Here is a 13,764-nt window from a genome sequence, read left to right on the forward strand (position 1 = left end):
AATTTAAATATAGTAATAGTAATAAAATATAGTTACAACACATTTAAACATGAAAATGATTATTTTAATTTCTGCAACATAAACAGTACAAACCACACGTGCGCCTTCTTTCGGGTTTAAACACACCTTGCATTAATAATGATAATAACAGTGGTCTGGCAGACACACTGATGATGAGTAATGTGTAATAAAACACAGGGAGGTCAAATTATGTAGTCAATTTAAAAGGTCAAATCTGTTTGGTTCTCTGTTTGACATAAACAGTTTTAAATAGTCAAAGCATTTGTATATATGGTTTGTCTGCTCTCTTTTCTTTTCTTATTATGATTGAAAACAAGGCATTCAGCAAGTCTAATTCAGTGTGAATGTTCATTTAACGCACATCAGGATGGCTTAGTCTTTAGTATTTGCACAATCTCTACTGTAATTATCGATTTTTCAAACCCATTTTGGCCAATTCGAAATAAACCTTTTCCTTTCCAAAATATTACTCCCCTCATTTTCTTCTTAGAATTTATTTCCACTGAAATGTTTCTGTCTTTCAGAGCTTTCAGTGTTTTTTTTCTTCTTCTTCTTTTTTTTTTTTTTTTGCTATGCTTTTCTCTCCCTGCTTTATGCTCCTTTTGCTCTGTATCTTTTTCTGTCTCCCCTCCCTCTCTCTGTCCTTCTTTCTCTCCTTCCTTTTTTCTTTGGCTGCTTTTCATTCTGTTTTCTTTCATTGTTTTTCTTTTCTTCCTCGCCTAGGGACCCCATTTTTTTTTCTCTTCCTCTATTCAGGTTTTCTTTATTCTCTTTTCTGAATAGTTGTGGTACTTTAAGGGGAAGGGGAAGGCGAGGGAGAGGGGAGGGAGGTTAGTTTCAGTCAAAGCTGCAGAACAAAACTTCCTCCCACACCACATGCAGTGTCTCTTGGAATGAGTTTGTCACTGACTTGAAGACACACTCCCCCTCCTATGTATACCACCATGGATGACAACCCTACAGTGAATTGGTATTAGGCCAACAGACATATGCGTTCTATAGTGACGATTGTCCTCGTAAATATCAATAGGGCATGTTGTGAAGAGCCTCTGTGTCCCAGTCTCTGTTTGTGGTTAAGCAGTGTTAGTTCAGTGTGCAGTATCACATGGGGACACATGATGTGGTGGTGCGTTAAACCAACCACAGCTGTGTGTGTGTGTGAATACGATTATCTCCCAACTGAGGTGCATAGAGGGAGGCATTTGTGCTTCACAAGAACATCTTCATCACTGCGGAGAAATGACAGGCTACCTTACAGGAGGCAGCCCTATGTCGAGGAGCAGAGGAGCACTACCTCCTCAACGGCTTTGGTCTCAGTGGGACTCCACTCAGATAAGCACGAGTGCGGTCCACCAGTAAATCAAAAATAATAAAATCATAAGCGCCAGTTTGTAAATTTGTTGACATACACTAGCTGTTGATATGGAAATGGAAAAATAACGTGTGTGTGTGTGTGTGTGGGGGGGGGGGGGGTCCATTACTGCACTCCTGAAAGACAAAACCACAGCAGCCAGTTAATCTCCAGATATCATGACAGAAATCATTCCTCTTTCTTTATGATAGTAAAAGACTACAGCCTCCTGCACCTATGGTTTCCATCTCACAGTCACACACACTCACACATTCTGCCCAAGACAATTTAATGCATGACTCAATGGCATTGAAAGTGGGTTGGATAAATTGGAAATGATTAAAAATGCAGAATTGACAGGGAAACCGATAAAACTTTCTCTCTATAAGTAAGAACCAAAAACCAGCATGATGGAATGGCAGGCTTGAAGGGGAGAGAAAGGTGAAAGACAGATGAAAGTGAAGAGAGATAAAAGCCGGAGTGAGGAGGGTGTGGGATAAAGCAGGAGGAAGGGAGGCAGAGATGAAAGCAAAATGAGAAAGATAAGAACAGAGTGAGAGAGACAGAGAGGGAAACGGAGGAAGAGATAGATAGTGTACAGAGCAGAGAGAGAGGTAACCATGGAAACAGGAGGAAGGTACAAAAGAAGAGATAGACAAAGGGTTTGATTTAAAAGAATGAAACTTGGACGAAAGAAAAGTAATTCCGACTGAAATTTGTTACCGGGAGGTGGAGGAATAATACAAAGGAGTGACGGCCATAGAGGGACAGTGGCTGTGTCCCCACTGTCTGTTATAACCAGTTTGAATGTAGTCGCCTCTAACCAGCATATAAGGCACTCCAGAGACCTCTAGTGTTAATAGGCTTCTGTGGTTCATTGTGGGCCTCACCTTGAGTAAATCTGGGGCCATTTCACTATGTAGGACACTTGCACGATCGCGTCAAAATCGTGCGTTTTCCCTTTATGCACGTCTGTCTGTCGCACACCAGATTTCAGCACTGACAGAGAGGATGTGGTGAGTCTGTACAGTATATTTTATAAGCATACTTTTCCATGAATCACATAGCAGGAAGAGACTTCAGAGCGACTAAAATAGGATAAAGTACCTTGGTAAAATTCCTCTCCCACCTCACTGCAATGAAAAACTGCATTCCTGATAAGAAGATATGAGTTCTCCATGGTCCTACATTGTGTTTGCTGACTTATTGAATGAACTTGAGGTGCATGTTGAAATCTGTACTGTGGACTCTCCTTTCCCGTTGAATAAATGCAATGTGCCCATATATTAGGATTCATATTTGTATATCTATATAGAGTTACAGACAGACAGAGGGTTTTTATTCTGTGGTTTTTGAGTCTCTTGTGGCTATCCCTCTTTCTCCCTTCCCCCTCTCTGTTTTTCTCTCCTCTCTGTCTTTCTCTTTCGTCCTCTGTCTCTGTTTCTCTCACTCACTACCCCTCCCTCCCTCCTCCCTCCCTCCTCCCTCTTTCTCTTGATCTCTCTCTCCTCCTCTCTCTCTTGCTCTCCCATGCCCCCCTCTTTTTTCTCGCTCTCTTATGCTCTCTCTCTCTCTCTCCCTCCCTTCTCTTTCTCTCTTTCCTTCCATAGCTCTCTGTCTCACTCCCTCGCCCCCCTCTCTGTTCCTTTTATATCCTCCTTGCTGAATGCTCTTCTCCTCTCCTCCCTCAACTCTGTCTTTTCTCCTTTATATTCAGTCTTTTTTTTTTCAAGCTCTCCCCACACTCCTTTCTCCAATGTTGTCTCCAAGCAGAGCTATTTCATTGCTAATATTCTGTCTTTCCATTTAGTACCCCCACTACAAAATGGGGAGAGTAATCTTTTATTTAGGGTTTTTTTTTGCTCTGGCCATCTCTGCATCCTGTCTTGTGGTTTGCGTAAGAATGATTTGTTGAGTGAATTTAAGATTTGTTCAAATATACAGTACAAAAAGGCAAAAAAACAAAACAAGCAAACATGGAAAGCATCAATATTGAATCTGAAATGCAGAATATGCTGCAGATTCTTGTTTGTTTATTTGCTTGAAGTAAGTGATTTACCTATAGTCTACCTTGTCTAATCATGTATGTCTCACGTTTAAAGTTGCTCTCCTTCGCAGCAGTGTGAGTGAAGCAATACTGATAAAGACTGAAGCTTTGTTTTTGTTTTTTTCCCCCAGTTTCTCCTGTCTGTGTGTCCAGTCTGTTCTTACTGACCTTAATGGAAGAAGCTGGAGGCGTGCAACTAGGGTGTGGCTGCTTTTATACAGTTTTGCTATATTCCATCTGCATTGCTTAGATTCAAGCTGTGTGATTGTCTGTTCTGTGCTTATGAAAAAAGCCTGCTGTGCTTTTTTTTTTTTTTTTTAAGTGAAAGCTTAATTACAGCAGCTAATCATGCTTTAGACTTACTATTATATCAGCATGCCGTGCAGAGGTGAGACTGATCCAGCACTGGAAATAACAGAAGGTGTGTGGGCTTGCTGCTTTAGACACAGGGTCTGAGAGGAATGGACGGCTAAAACGTCAACATCAGTCCAATAACTCAAAGTTCAAAACGCAGAGCAAACCGATTCCTCTCTTCTCTTTCTCGGTTTCCGATCACAAGAAAATCCTCACCTGAACACTGCAGCTATAACGACCCTATACACAAACCTACACCGTTTTCAGTTTGCCTGACAGTGAAAGGATGTTGAATTATAGCCATCACCTAGCACAGCGTCTTGCACACAGTCAGAGCAAACTCAGGCTGTATGCAGCCTGTCACTGGGCTGGATGAAGAAACAACACTGACAATGTGAGCTCACTAACGTACAGCAAGAGGAGTGGGGTATATATATATATGTGTATATATATATATGTATATATATATATATATATATAGAGAGAGAGAGAGAGAGAGAAAGAGAGAGAGAGAGAGTTTGTCCGGCAGATTGTCATTTGCATTTCTCATAGTGTGTACTCACATTTGTTTTAACCAGAAAAAAAAGGATGAAAACAGGGAGTTGTCATCAATGAGCCCTCTGCAGTTTTATGATTCATTGAGTTTTTCTCTCAGGGGTAAAACAGACAGCTGATATCTGAATCTGCACCCCCACCCCACCCTCCTCCTCCTCTCTCTTTCTCTCTGGCTTGCTCTCTTGTTGGAAAAAAAAAGTTATAACTTTGACCTATATCACAGAGAGGATGTGACACTGCACTGCATGGTCGTCCTCCTATAGATAAACATAGATAAACAACACAGAACCAGGCCGGGAGTTTGGAAATGGACAACTAGTCGCTGGTAGAAATACAGTAAGTCATACGGACACCCGTGTCAGAAGTGTGTTGTTTCAGGGCCATGGGGAACTGAAAGCGTGTTGGTGTCAGTGGTGTGTGTGTTTGTGTGTGTGTGCTTGTCCCTGATCTGAGACATCAGACAAATGTGCACACGCAACCACGCACAAACATACATTTGAAATCTCAGTTGAGGGTTAGTACACTTGAGAGCAGGACGATGGCTCACTTCCCCTTTATCTCTCTCTCTCTCTCTCTCTCTCTCTCTCTCTCTCTCATATGCACATAGGAACCTGTATAATGTAAGAACTGAATGGCATTTTACGCTTATTATCCGCCGTAGCCTATTCCACTATTAGTTTTCCGTGGCCCCACACACACACACACAAATGTACCCAAAGTAAATGGACAAGCAAGCAGGTTTTGCTGTTATGAAGATTCAGGCCTGGAAAGGAGCCAGTGTATTTCTTCCCCAAACTTTTGTTGTCTGTGTCTTTTTCATTTTCCCCATAGGCTAGTTCTGTGTTGTTTTATGTACGTGTCCCTTGTTGTTTCTTCCATGTGGTTTCTTTGTCTTTCAGCCTCTTATCTCTTTGTTTCTTCCCTTGCTCTCCTTCTATTTTCTCTCCCATTCTCTCCCTCGACTTCCTGCTATCTCTCCCCCTCACTCACACCCTCACTCAATCTCTTTCTCTTTCTCTATCCCCCTCCCTCCCTGCCTCCCTCGCACTCACTCTCATTCCCTATCTCTCCCTCCTACCCCCCCCCACCCCCACCCCCCCTCCGCTCCCCTTTCTCTCTATCTTTCTCATTCTCGCAGCACTCCCAGCCGCTGATGATTGATCAAGGTTTTCAAGGTTTGCCCTTTCCTGTTATTTAGTAGGAAATGTTTATGCACAGTCTTCAGCCTTACAGTCACAATTGGCATGTGTCCACACAGTGTTTGTCGCGCTCGCCTGCACCTATACATACATTTCTTAAACGCACTTTTTTTATTATTATTTTTTTTTACCTCCACACATTTTTCCCTGTGTTTACTAGTTAAAAGGTAAGGTAGGCTCTGGTATAATAGAATACCTGTCTAATTATCAGGATCATCTTCAGTGCCGACTACTTAAGCACACAACCTGTACTTAGCCTGCAGGTACTCTGCCGCACTGTTTCTCAACACAGCCTGAAAGAAATCTGGAAGTTCAATAGTTAATGTCTTCCCTTGCTGTTTTTCCTTTTCTTCACTCTCTCCGTCTCTCTATCTCCTTTCCTCTCTCCATTCCCTTTGCTCTCACCCCCCCCTCCTCTTCCCCCTCCCTCCTCCTCCACCTCCTCCTCCTCCTCTCCTTCATTCTACACCCCCCCCCCCTTTTCTTTTCTCTTGCTGATGGACTCTTCTTTTTTATTTTCACACTACACCATCCCCCTTTTTTTCTTCTCTCTTTTTCTCTCTCCTTCTTTCCTCCAGCCCCCCCCCCCCCCCCCCGCTCTTCTCTTTCACTGCATTTTCTTTCAAACCTCCTTCTATCTCTCTTCCCATCCCCAACCCCCTCTCCACCACTCCCCCTCCCCTCCTTCTTTTCTCTCTCTTTTATTCTTTCTTTCTCCTTCTTTTGCCACATCCTTTCTTATGCCTCAGACCCCCCCCTTCCCCTCACGTCTCTCCTTTCCCTTCTTCCTCCTTTTTGCTGCATTCTCTTCTTCCCTCCCCCACCCCCGCTCTCTTTCCTCTTTCCCTTTTTCTTTCTGTCTCTCTCACCCCCCCCCCCCCACACCACCCCCCTCCTCCTCTTCCTCCACTCAGCTTCACTCCCCCTCCCTATGCTTCTTTCTTCCTTATTCTTTCTCCCCCACGTCTGTCTCCCTCCCTCCCTCTCTCCTAACTGCTTTTCTCTCCTTTCTTTCTCCTTCTCTTTTCTTTTGTCACTCAATTTTTTTTTCTTCTGAATTTCTCAGACAGTATACTTCAGACTGTCTCAATAGTTAATTAGTTTGAATCTAGAAATAATAGCAGAAAACTACACGGTCTCTGGAAAGTTAAAATTTTAGCATTTCTCAGACATTATCTGTCTGACTGTTTTGCTACTGACAGACGCACCTCCACCCATAGTCTCTCCGAGTGTTTGTGTGTGTTGTGAAAAGTGTGTACGTGCCTCTATGAGTGGCTGCATACATACATATATATAAACATGTTTGTGCATGCGTAAATTCACATATATCTGTCTGCGCGTACAGAGAGAAACTGCTGATTAGATTTTAGAATTGTTTGTGCATTTGAGCGCACGCTCATAAAAAAAAGGAAATGCAAAGTATAAAGTGTGATCAAGAAAAGATAGAGCTTGTGTCTCTGTGTGCCTTAAAGAGAAATGTGTGTTGAAGGGTCATGCTGAATTGTATGTAGTGAGAAAGGGAGATAAGATGTGTGTGTGTGTGTGTGTGTGTGTGTGTGTGTGTTTGTAAGAGAAAAGAGGAGAGAAAGAGAAGTGAGATGGGAAGGAGAGGGTGGGAGGAAGAGAAAGAAATGGGGTGATGCTGTGTGTGTGTGTGTGTGTGCGTGTGTGTGTGGGGTGGAGGGCTGGTGGGGGGGGCGGGGGGGGGGGGGGGGGGCAGGCACAGTCAGTTCTGATAACAGCAACAGTAGGAGGAGGATGAGCCGTGGGACCGCCCCACTCTCCCACAGATATAAATAGGAGGTGGATTTTTTTACTCCACTCATTTCTCCTGAAGGATGAGATCCCTGAAACACCTCAAACATCACTCCAGGAACAATGTGGTGAGTTTGTAACCTACAGATAGAGAGAGATGTGCTGCTGCTGAGGGGTTACAGGGGTGGCGGGGTTACTTGTTTTGCAGTTTGTTAGTGAGGTAATTCACACTCTTGCCCGTGTGCGAGTGTGAGAGGAAGCGAGATTACTTTTCACATTCATGAGTACCGCAGTGGGAACATCTTTTCCAAAAAGATAAGAGTTGTGTTTCTATGTCCGCCGCACGTTTTCTGCTGCTGCTCTAATTGTTTGTCCTTAGGTGTCTTTCAGATGCAACTTTAAATGTGAAAGTACGGACTCTTGCAATTACTACCCTTCCTTCTCTTTCTCCTTGTCATTTGTCTTTTTCTCTTTCATTTTGTCAGCCTTTCATTTTGCTGTGCTTTTTCTACTCTCTCTCTGGCTCCCCCTCCTTCCCTCCCTCCCTCCTTCCCCTCTTTCTCTCTCACTCACTCACTCACTCACTCTGTCTTTCTGTCTCTCTCCGGCCCCCCCCCCTCGCACACCCCCTCCCTCTCCTTTTCCTTTCTCTCTTCCCTCCTCTCACATGCTCACTCAATCTCTCGTTCCCCTTCCCTCCCCTCCCTCTCCTCCCCTCTTTCTTTATCTTTCAGCCCCTCCATCTCATTTCTGTCTCCGTCTCCTTCCCTCCCTCCACTCCTCCCCCGCCCACAGCTCTTTCTCCTTCTCTCCATACCTCCCTCCCTCTCTTTTCTCTCACTCGCACACACACACACACACACACACACGCTTTCAAATACACACCCAGTCTCTTTCCTTTTCTTTCTCACAAACACACAGTCTGTCTCTGTCTGACTACTTTAAAAGCAGTAATTATAAATGACGTGGTTATCAGGGCATCCAGGTCTACTCCCCTCTCCCAACACACACACACACACACACACACACACACACACACACACACACACACACACACACACACACACACACACCTTTATTCCTGCACTATCTCCTCTTCCTTTTCTCCATCCACTCTCTTCTTTTCTCTCAGTATTGTGTCAGGAAAGGAAGCAGCTCTTTCTGGTGTGTATGGCACAGAGTGAAGACTAATGTGTAGTCTGAAACGAAAGCAGAGGTCACAGCTTCTCTCTATACATTTTCCTACAAGTCAGAACCATGCCGAGAAAAAACCTGAAACCAGTGGCCTACAATACTCGCTTCTCCTTTACCACAGAGAGCCAGTTTGGTCGTACCACAATTTCTTCCCCATAGTTTCACCGTTTCACTTCACAGGTGGCAAGGTAAACATGTGTATGTGGGTCTGCAACACTTCCGAACCATACAATCATGTTAGCGAGTCTTATACATCGGTTTGGAATACAGAATGAGCTCGAAGCTCAATCGAATGTCTGTTATGGATATGAGACTGCCTGCCGGCATATATCATCTTGTTAAGGAAGCCCAGTGTGGCAGGCAATAAGAAGTCGGCTACGGCGAGTGTAGAGCTGAGACCAGTGCTCCTCATGAATGGGACAGATAGCTCCAGTGATGAGCTGACTCTGGTCAGCACAGGCTGCCCCGGGACCCCACAGGAAGTGCTGAGGACAGTCCACGGAAGTCAACTTCCTGGCTGGACCTGCATCCCTTGTTGTGTTCTTTATTATTCTAAAGCCTGTCAAGGAAGGAAGCGGGGTGCTAACACAGATCTGCCTTATCTCTTCAATCGAATGTTCTGTGGATTCAGAGCAAAGAAACAAGGCGTAGTCCAAATGCGGATTTCACAGAGTAACCCTGAAAAACATTATCTTAATACTCTCCTGGAGTCTGACGAAAGGAAGATTGTATTGCTTCTGGTGTCAGCCTGGAACGCTGAATCTTAAAAACTAAATCATATGATAATTTCAATATTATGGCGACACAAAACCTTTTGTTTGTATTAATAGGAAGCTTACCAATATCATGAGGCTACAATGGGGAAATGAGGTTATATGAGGAAACATTGTGTAAGGCAGGGTTTGTAACAACTTAATAATAAAAAACACACACAAAGACATATTATTTCTTCTATCTCATTTTTTTAAACTTGTATGTTTTATGTTATGTGTTTTCTTCCAGGAGGAGGAGAGTGGCCGCTTGGTGCGGACCTTCCCCAAGATGACTGAGGGCCACGTAGATGTGGGCACACAGACGGAGCCGGTGGTAGTGCTATCTTTGGCTCAGGCTGCCGTTCTTGGCCTCATCTCCCAGAATGAAATCTTTGGGGCCACCATTGCTCCTAATGGCTTTTACACAGGGGAGCCCAGAGAGTGTCCCCCTCCGCCACCTGAGGCAATGGAGTATGAGTATGCTGACCAGCTAATAGGGGCCAACGGGGACTACCTGGCTGAGCCTGCTGGGGAGCCAGAGCCCCAGCCCCACTGCAGTGAGAGAAGACGGCCCGGGCCCCGTGGGAGGACCAAGAGGCCCAGGAGTGATGGAGAATCAGAGGGTCACCCACACAAAGTACCAAGTCCGCAGGCTCAGGTTAAAGGCGAGCGGCTTGAATCCGATACCCCTCCTTCCTGCATTCACATGAACAGCAGGCGTAGTCCGGGCAAGTCAGAGGAACCAGTCACCCAACAAGGTTGTCTGAAAGAGGAGCAGACCTGCAGAAACTGCCCCTCGTGTGTGAGAGACACATCCAGGCCACAAACAGACGGACAGCCAGAACAGGAACATGAAGAAAACACTGGTAGAGAAAGAGAGAGGAAGGAAGAAGAGTTGGTGGTGGAGGAAGAAGAAGAGGAGGAGGCACTAAACCTCAAGACCAGCGGAGAGACTGGCAGTCCTCTGGAGAGCCGCTATTATGAGTCCAATGAGGTGGCGTACGAGTCTGCCGACATAGCCTTGCCAGGGGAGTATGAGGAGAACAGCCAGGCCATGCTGTGGTCAGACCCAGAGGGCCTTGCCAGGCGAATGCAGATTGACCGGCTGGACATCAACGTACAGATTGATGAGTCTTATTGCGTAGATGTGGGAGAAGGTCTGAAACGCTGGAAGTGCCGCATGTGTGAGAAGTCATACACATCCAAATATAACCTTGTCACTCATATCCTGGGCCATAATGGAATTAAGCCCCATGAATGTCTACACTGTGGAAAGCTCTTCAAGCAGCCGAGCCACCTCCAGACTCACCTGCTCACCCACCAGGGAACCAGACCTCACAAGTGCACCGTTTGTGAGAAGGCCTTCACGCAGACCAGCCACCTGAAGAGGCACATGCTGCAGCATTCGGACGTCAAGCCCTACAGCTGTCGCTTCTGTGGCCGTGGCTTTGCCTACCCTAGCGAGCTGAGGACCCACGAGAACAAACACGAGAACGGTCAGTGCCATGTCTGCACCCAGTGTGGCCTCGAGTTCCCAACATACGCACACCTGAAGCGCCACCTGACCAGCCATCAGGGCCCGACCACATACCAGTGCACAGAGTGCCACAAGTCCTTTGCTTACCGCAGCCAGCTGCAGAACCACTTGATGAAGCACCAGAACGTGCGGCCCTACGTTTGCCCCGAGTGTGGCATGGAGTTTGTCCAGATTCACCACCTCCGACAACACGCTCTCACTCACAAGGTACTGACACCAAATGATGTGGATTTATCTACCAGGTTATGTGTTCAAAACAAAAGTAGGCTGCACAACATCACTAAACCTGTATTTAAAATAGAACACTGTCATTATCAAGATATAAACATATAAGGGATTTAGGGAAGTATATTCACTCCTCTGTATGAATCAACATAGAAAAATGGGGGGGTATATTGCATACTTGCATCATGGCCTTTTCTCCAAAACCAGTTGCTTTGTAAACATAGCCTTCAGAGGCCTTGAGTTTTATTGTGTGGCTCAACCCCCCACTTGCTCGTCACTCGTTCGCAGAGCTACTTCCCTTTGTGTCAGATGAATCACTCTGGTCTTTCTTTCCATGTCATTTAATCTATATGGGAGAAAAAACATTTCTTTTCATGGCATTTGGTTTCGTTAAATATTAAAATTAAAAGTTAAATAAATGTTGAAATTAAAAAAAAAAAAAAAAAGTTAATTCTTTCCAGTTAGACTTTTTTCCACTCCATCTTTCAACACTTGGGGGGGCTAATGTAATCTACATGAGTTGGATCAAAAGCCAGAATGCAAATGCTCACATGCACACACATGAGCTCCTTGTGTGTTTCCTCCCTGTGACTCATTATTTATTTTCCTCTAAACCATATATTTAGCCAAATTAATTAAAAGGCCCGAACACTTTTTGTCTCCCCAGGGTATGAAAGAATTCAAGTGTGACGTCTGTGCCAGAGAGTTCACCCTGTCTGCCAACCTGAAGAGACACATGTTGATCCATGCCAGCGTGAGGCCCTTCCAGTGCCACGTCTGCTTCAAGACCTTTGTCCAGAAGCAGACCCTTAAAACGCACATGATTGTCCACCTGCCGGTCAAGCCTTTCAAATGCAAGGTGAGTGAAGCAAGTGGAGTTTTTACTTCAGGACAAACTGGGTGCCGTTGTGATGGAGCTGGGAGGGGTACTGATTATTGTGCTCCGGTCTCTCAGGTGTGTGGAAAGTCGTTCAACAGAATGTACAACCTCCTCGGCCACATGCACCTCCACGCCGGCAGCAAGCCCTTCAAGTGCCCTTACTGCACCAGCAAGTTCAACCTGAAGGGCAACCTCAGCCGACACATGAAGGTCAAACACGGCATCATGGACACCTCAATAGACGGACAAGGTGAATAGCTCCGTCAATTTTCCCTAATTACACTCTCTGCTCTGAAACTGATGAAACTCCTTGATGGCATTTGGATTTGTTGATGGGTTATGTGTGGCAAAATTTCCCAGTGTGACTGCTCAGTGGGCTTCATGTCGCATTATTGTCACTCAGTCTGTCCCTAATGCACTTTGACTCAGCATGTACTGTAATCTAGTGGCCAAGTGTTTTGATGTTTCTCTGTCACTCCCTCCCTGTGTGTTTAGTAAATATAGCAGTGCCTGGATTAGACATGCCTGTCTCTATCAGTAGAGACTGATACTGAGGCAGGGGAGGAGGGGCAATCTACTGGCTGTCCTCAATGAGGCCATGTGTCTTTAGGAATTGCGCTGCATACGTGTGTGTGTGTGTGTGTGTGTGTGTGTGTGTGTGTGTGTGTGTGTGTGTGTGTGCGTGCGTGTGTGTGTGTGTGTGTTATTGAGGACAGAGGTGGATCATATTTGTGTCTTTGCTTCCTTCTTCAGAACCACCCCCAGACACAGAAGGCCAGGAGGACTACGAAGAGGAGAGCTTTGAATTCAGCGAGAGAGAAAACCGGGCTAACAACAACAACACACCAGACATTGCTAAACTATCTCAAATGGAGTATTACAGCACCTATGGGAAGGGCGCAGGGCGCTTCAGCACCACATGAATTATTAAAATGACCCCAAATTGCATATAAGTGTGAACTAATGAAAACGGGATTGTTTTTTGTTATTTTGCTGTTAAAGGCATAGTGCTTGGGTTGTTCCTCGAGGGTGTGACGAAACCCAGCAAACTGCACATTCATATGCACTGGAATCACTCGTATAGCTACAAAATTTGGAAATGTATACTTTTTACCTTATTACATATTTTTCATCTCTAAAACACAGCGAATCTACTGAATAAATATATTATATTTGAGAAAAGTGGACTGTCTAAAATATAAATAAGTATATGTTGTCAGTTGCTTAACTACAGAAACATCATCTGAGCGTAATTTGAAAAGCACATTTTTAGCTACAAGCATAAAAGCATATGATGTTATACTGCACTTACTCAATCAGACAATCCCGGTCTGTCTCTCTCAGTCTGCTGGGGTAAACTAATGTGAAGGGTTAAACAAGGGAATACGTGTTACTGTTCATTTCACTTGCCAAAGCGTATCAAGTTGCAGGAGGTTAATGATTCACTTTTTTAAAACTGTGATAAATTTAATTTGAGGTCTGCAAAATGAGTTAAATTCCACTGGATTTGCGGTCCGTGTTTTATTGTATATTATTGTACAGAATGTATCAGTCCTCTTGTATGTTGGCTGCTACTGTAATCAGTGCGTTGCATTGAGGAGCACAGTGTCTACTTTTTAGGTTTCTGCATTAACAAGCATCACCCTGTATTGATCTCTAGTCTATGAATGTAATTGTTTATGTGGAATGTTTTAAGACGCTAATGAAACGAAAATCAAAATACCCTTTTCAATGATAGGACCAAAGAATTGGATCAAATCTCGCAGCTACGGGAGCTGTAAGTCTCTTTTCCTTGCTGTTGCGTTGAGCTGGGACATTGGATTTCTTGGGGTCCAATCGCAGACCTCATGAAATTACATTCAGGTTCCCCTCCCACCCATCTGTAGATCTCCTC

At 44.7% G+C, this 13,764-nt stretch overlaps 1 protein-coding gene across 1 annotated transcript; it reads left to right on the top strand.

Moving 5' to 3' along the window:
* The first annotated feature begins 7,365 nt into the window (after positions 1-7,365).
* On the top strand, positions 7,366-12,953 carry znf710a (zinc finger protein 710a). The gene is made up of 5 exons (XM_070907776.1): positions 7,366-7,410; positions 9,479-10,972; positions 11,658-11,849; positions 11,946-12,120; positions 12,624-12,953. The coding sequence occupies exons 1-5, from the start codon at positions 7,366-7,368 to the stop codon at positions 12,791-12,793; spliced, it is 2,076 nt and encodes a 691-aa protein (XP_070763877.1). The 3' UTR covers positions 12,794-12,953.
* The last annotated feature ends 811 nt before the right edge of the window (positions 12,954-13,764 follow it).

The sequence above is a fragment of the Enoplosus armatus genome, chromosome 6 (assembly GCF_043641665.1).
Source record: "Enoplosus armatus isolate fEnoArm2 chromosome 6, fEnoArm2.hap1, whole genome shotgun sequence".
In the NCBI taxonomy this organism is placed as follows: domain Eukaryota; kingdom Metazoa; phylum Chordata; class Actinopteri; order Centrarchiformes; family Enoplosidae; genus Enoplosus; species Enoplosus armatus.

Coding starts and splice junctions, on each gene's coding strand:
- znf710a (XM_070907776.1), top strand. CDS start 7,366: ATGAGATCCCTGAAACACCTCAAACATCACTCCAGGAACAATGTG. Junction 7,411..9,478: donor ATCACTCCAGGAACAATGTG/GTGAGTTTGTAA, acceptor GTTTTCTTCCAG/GAGGAGGAGAGTGGCCGCTT. Junction 12,121..12,623: donor CACCTCAATAGACGGACAAG/GTGAATAGCTCC, acceptor TTCCTTCTTCAG/AACCACCCCCAGACACAGAA.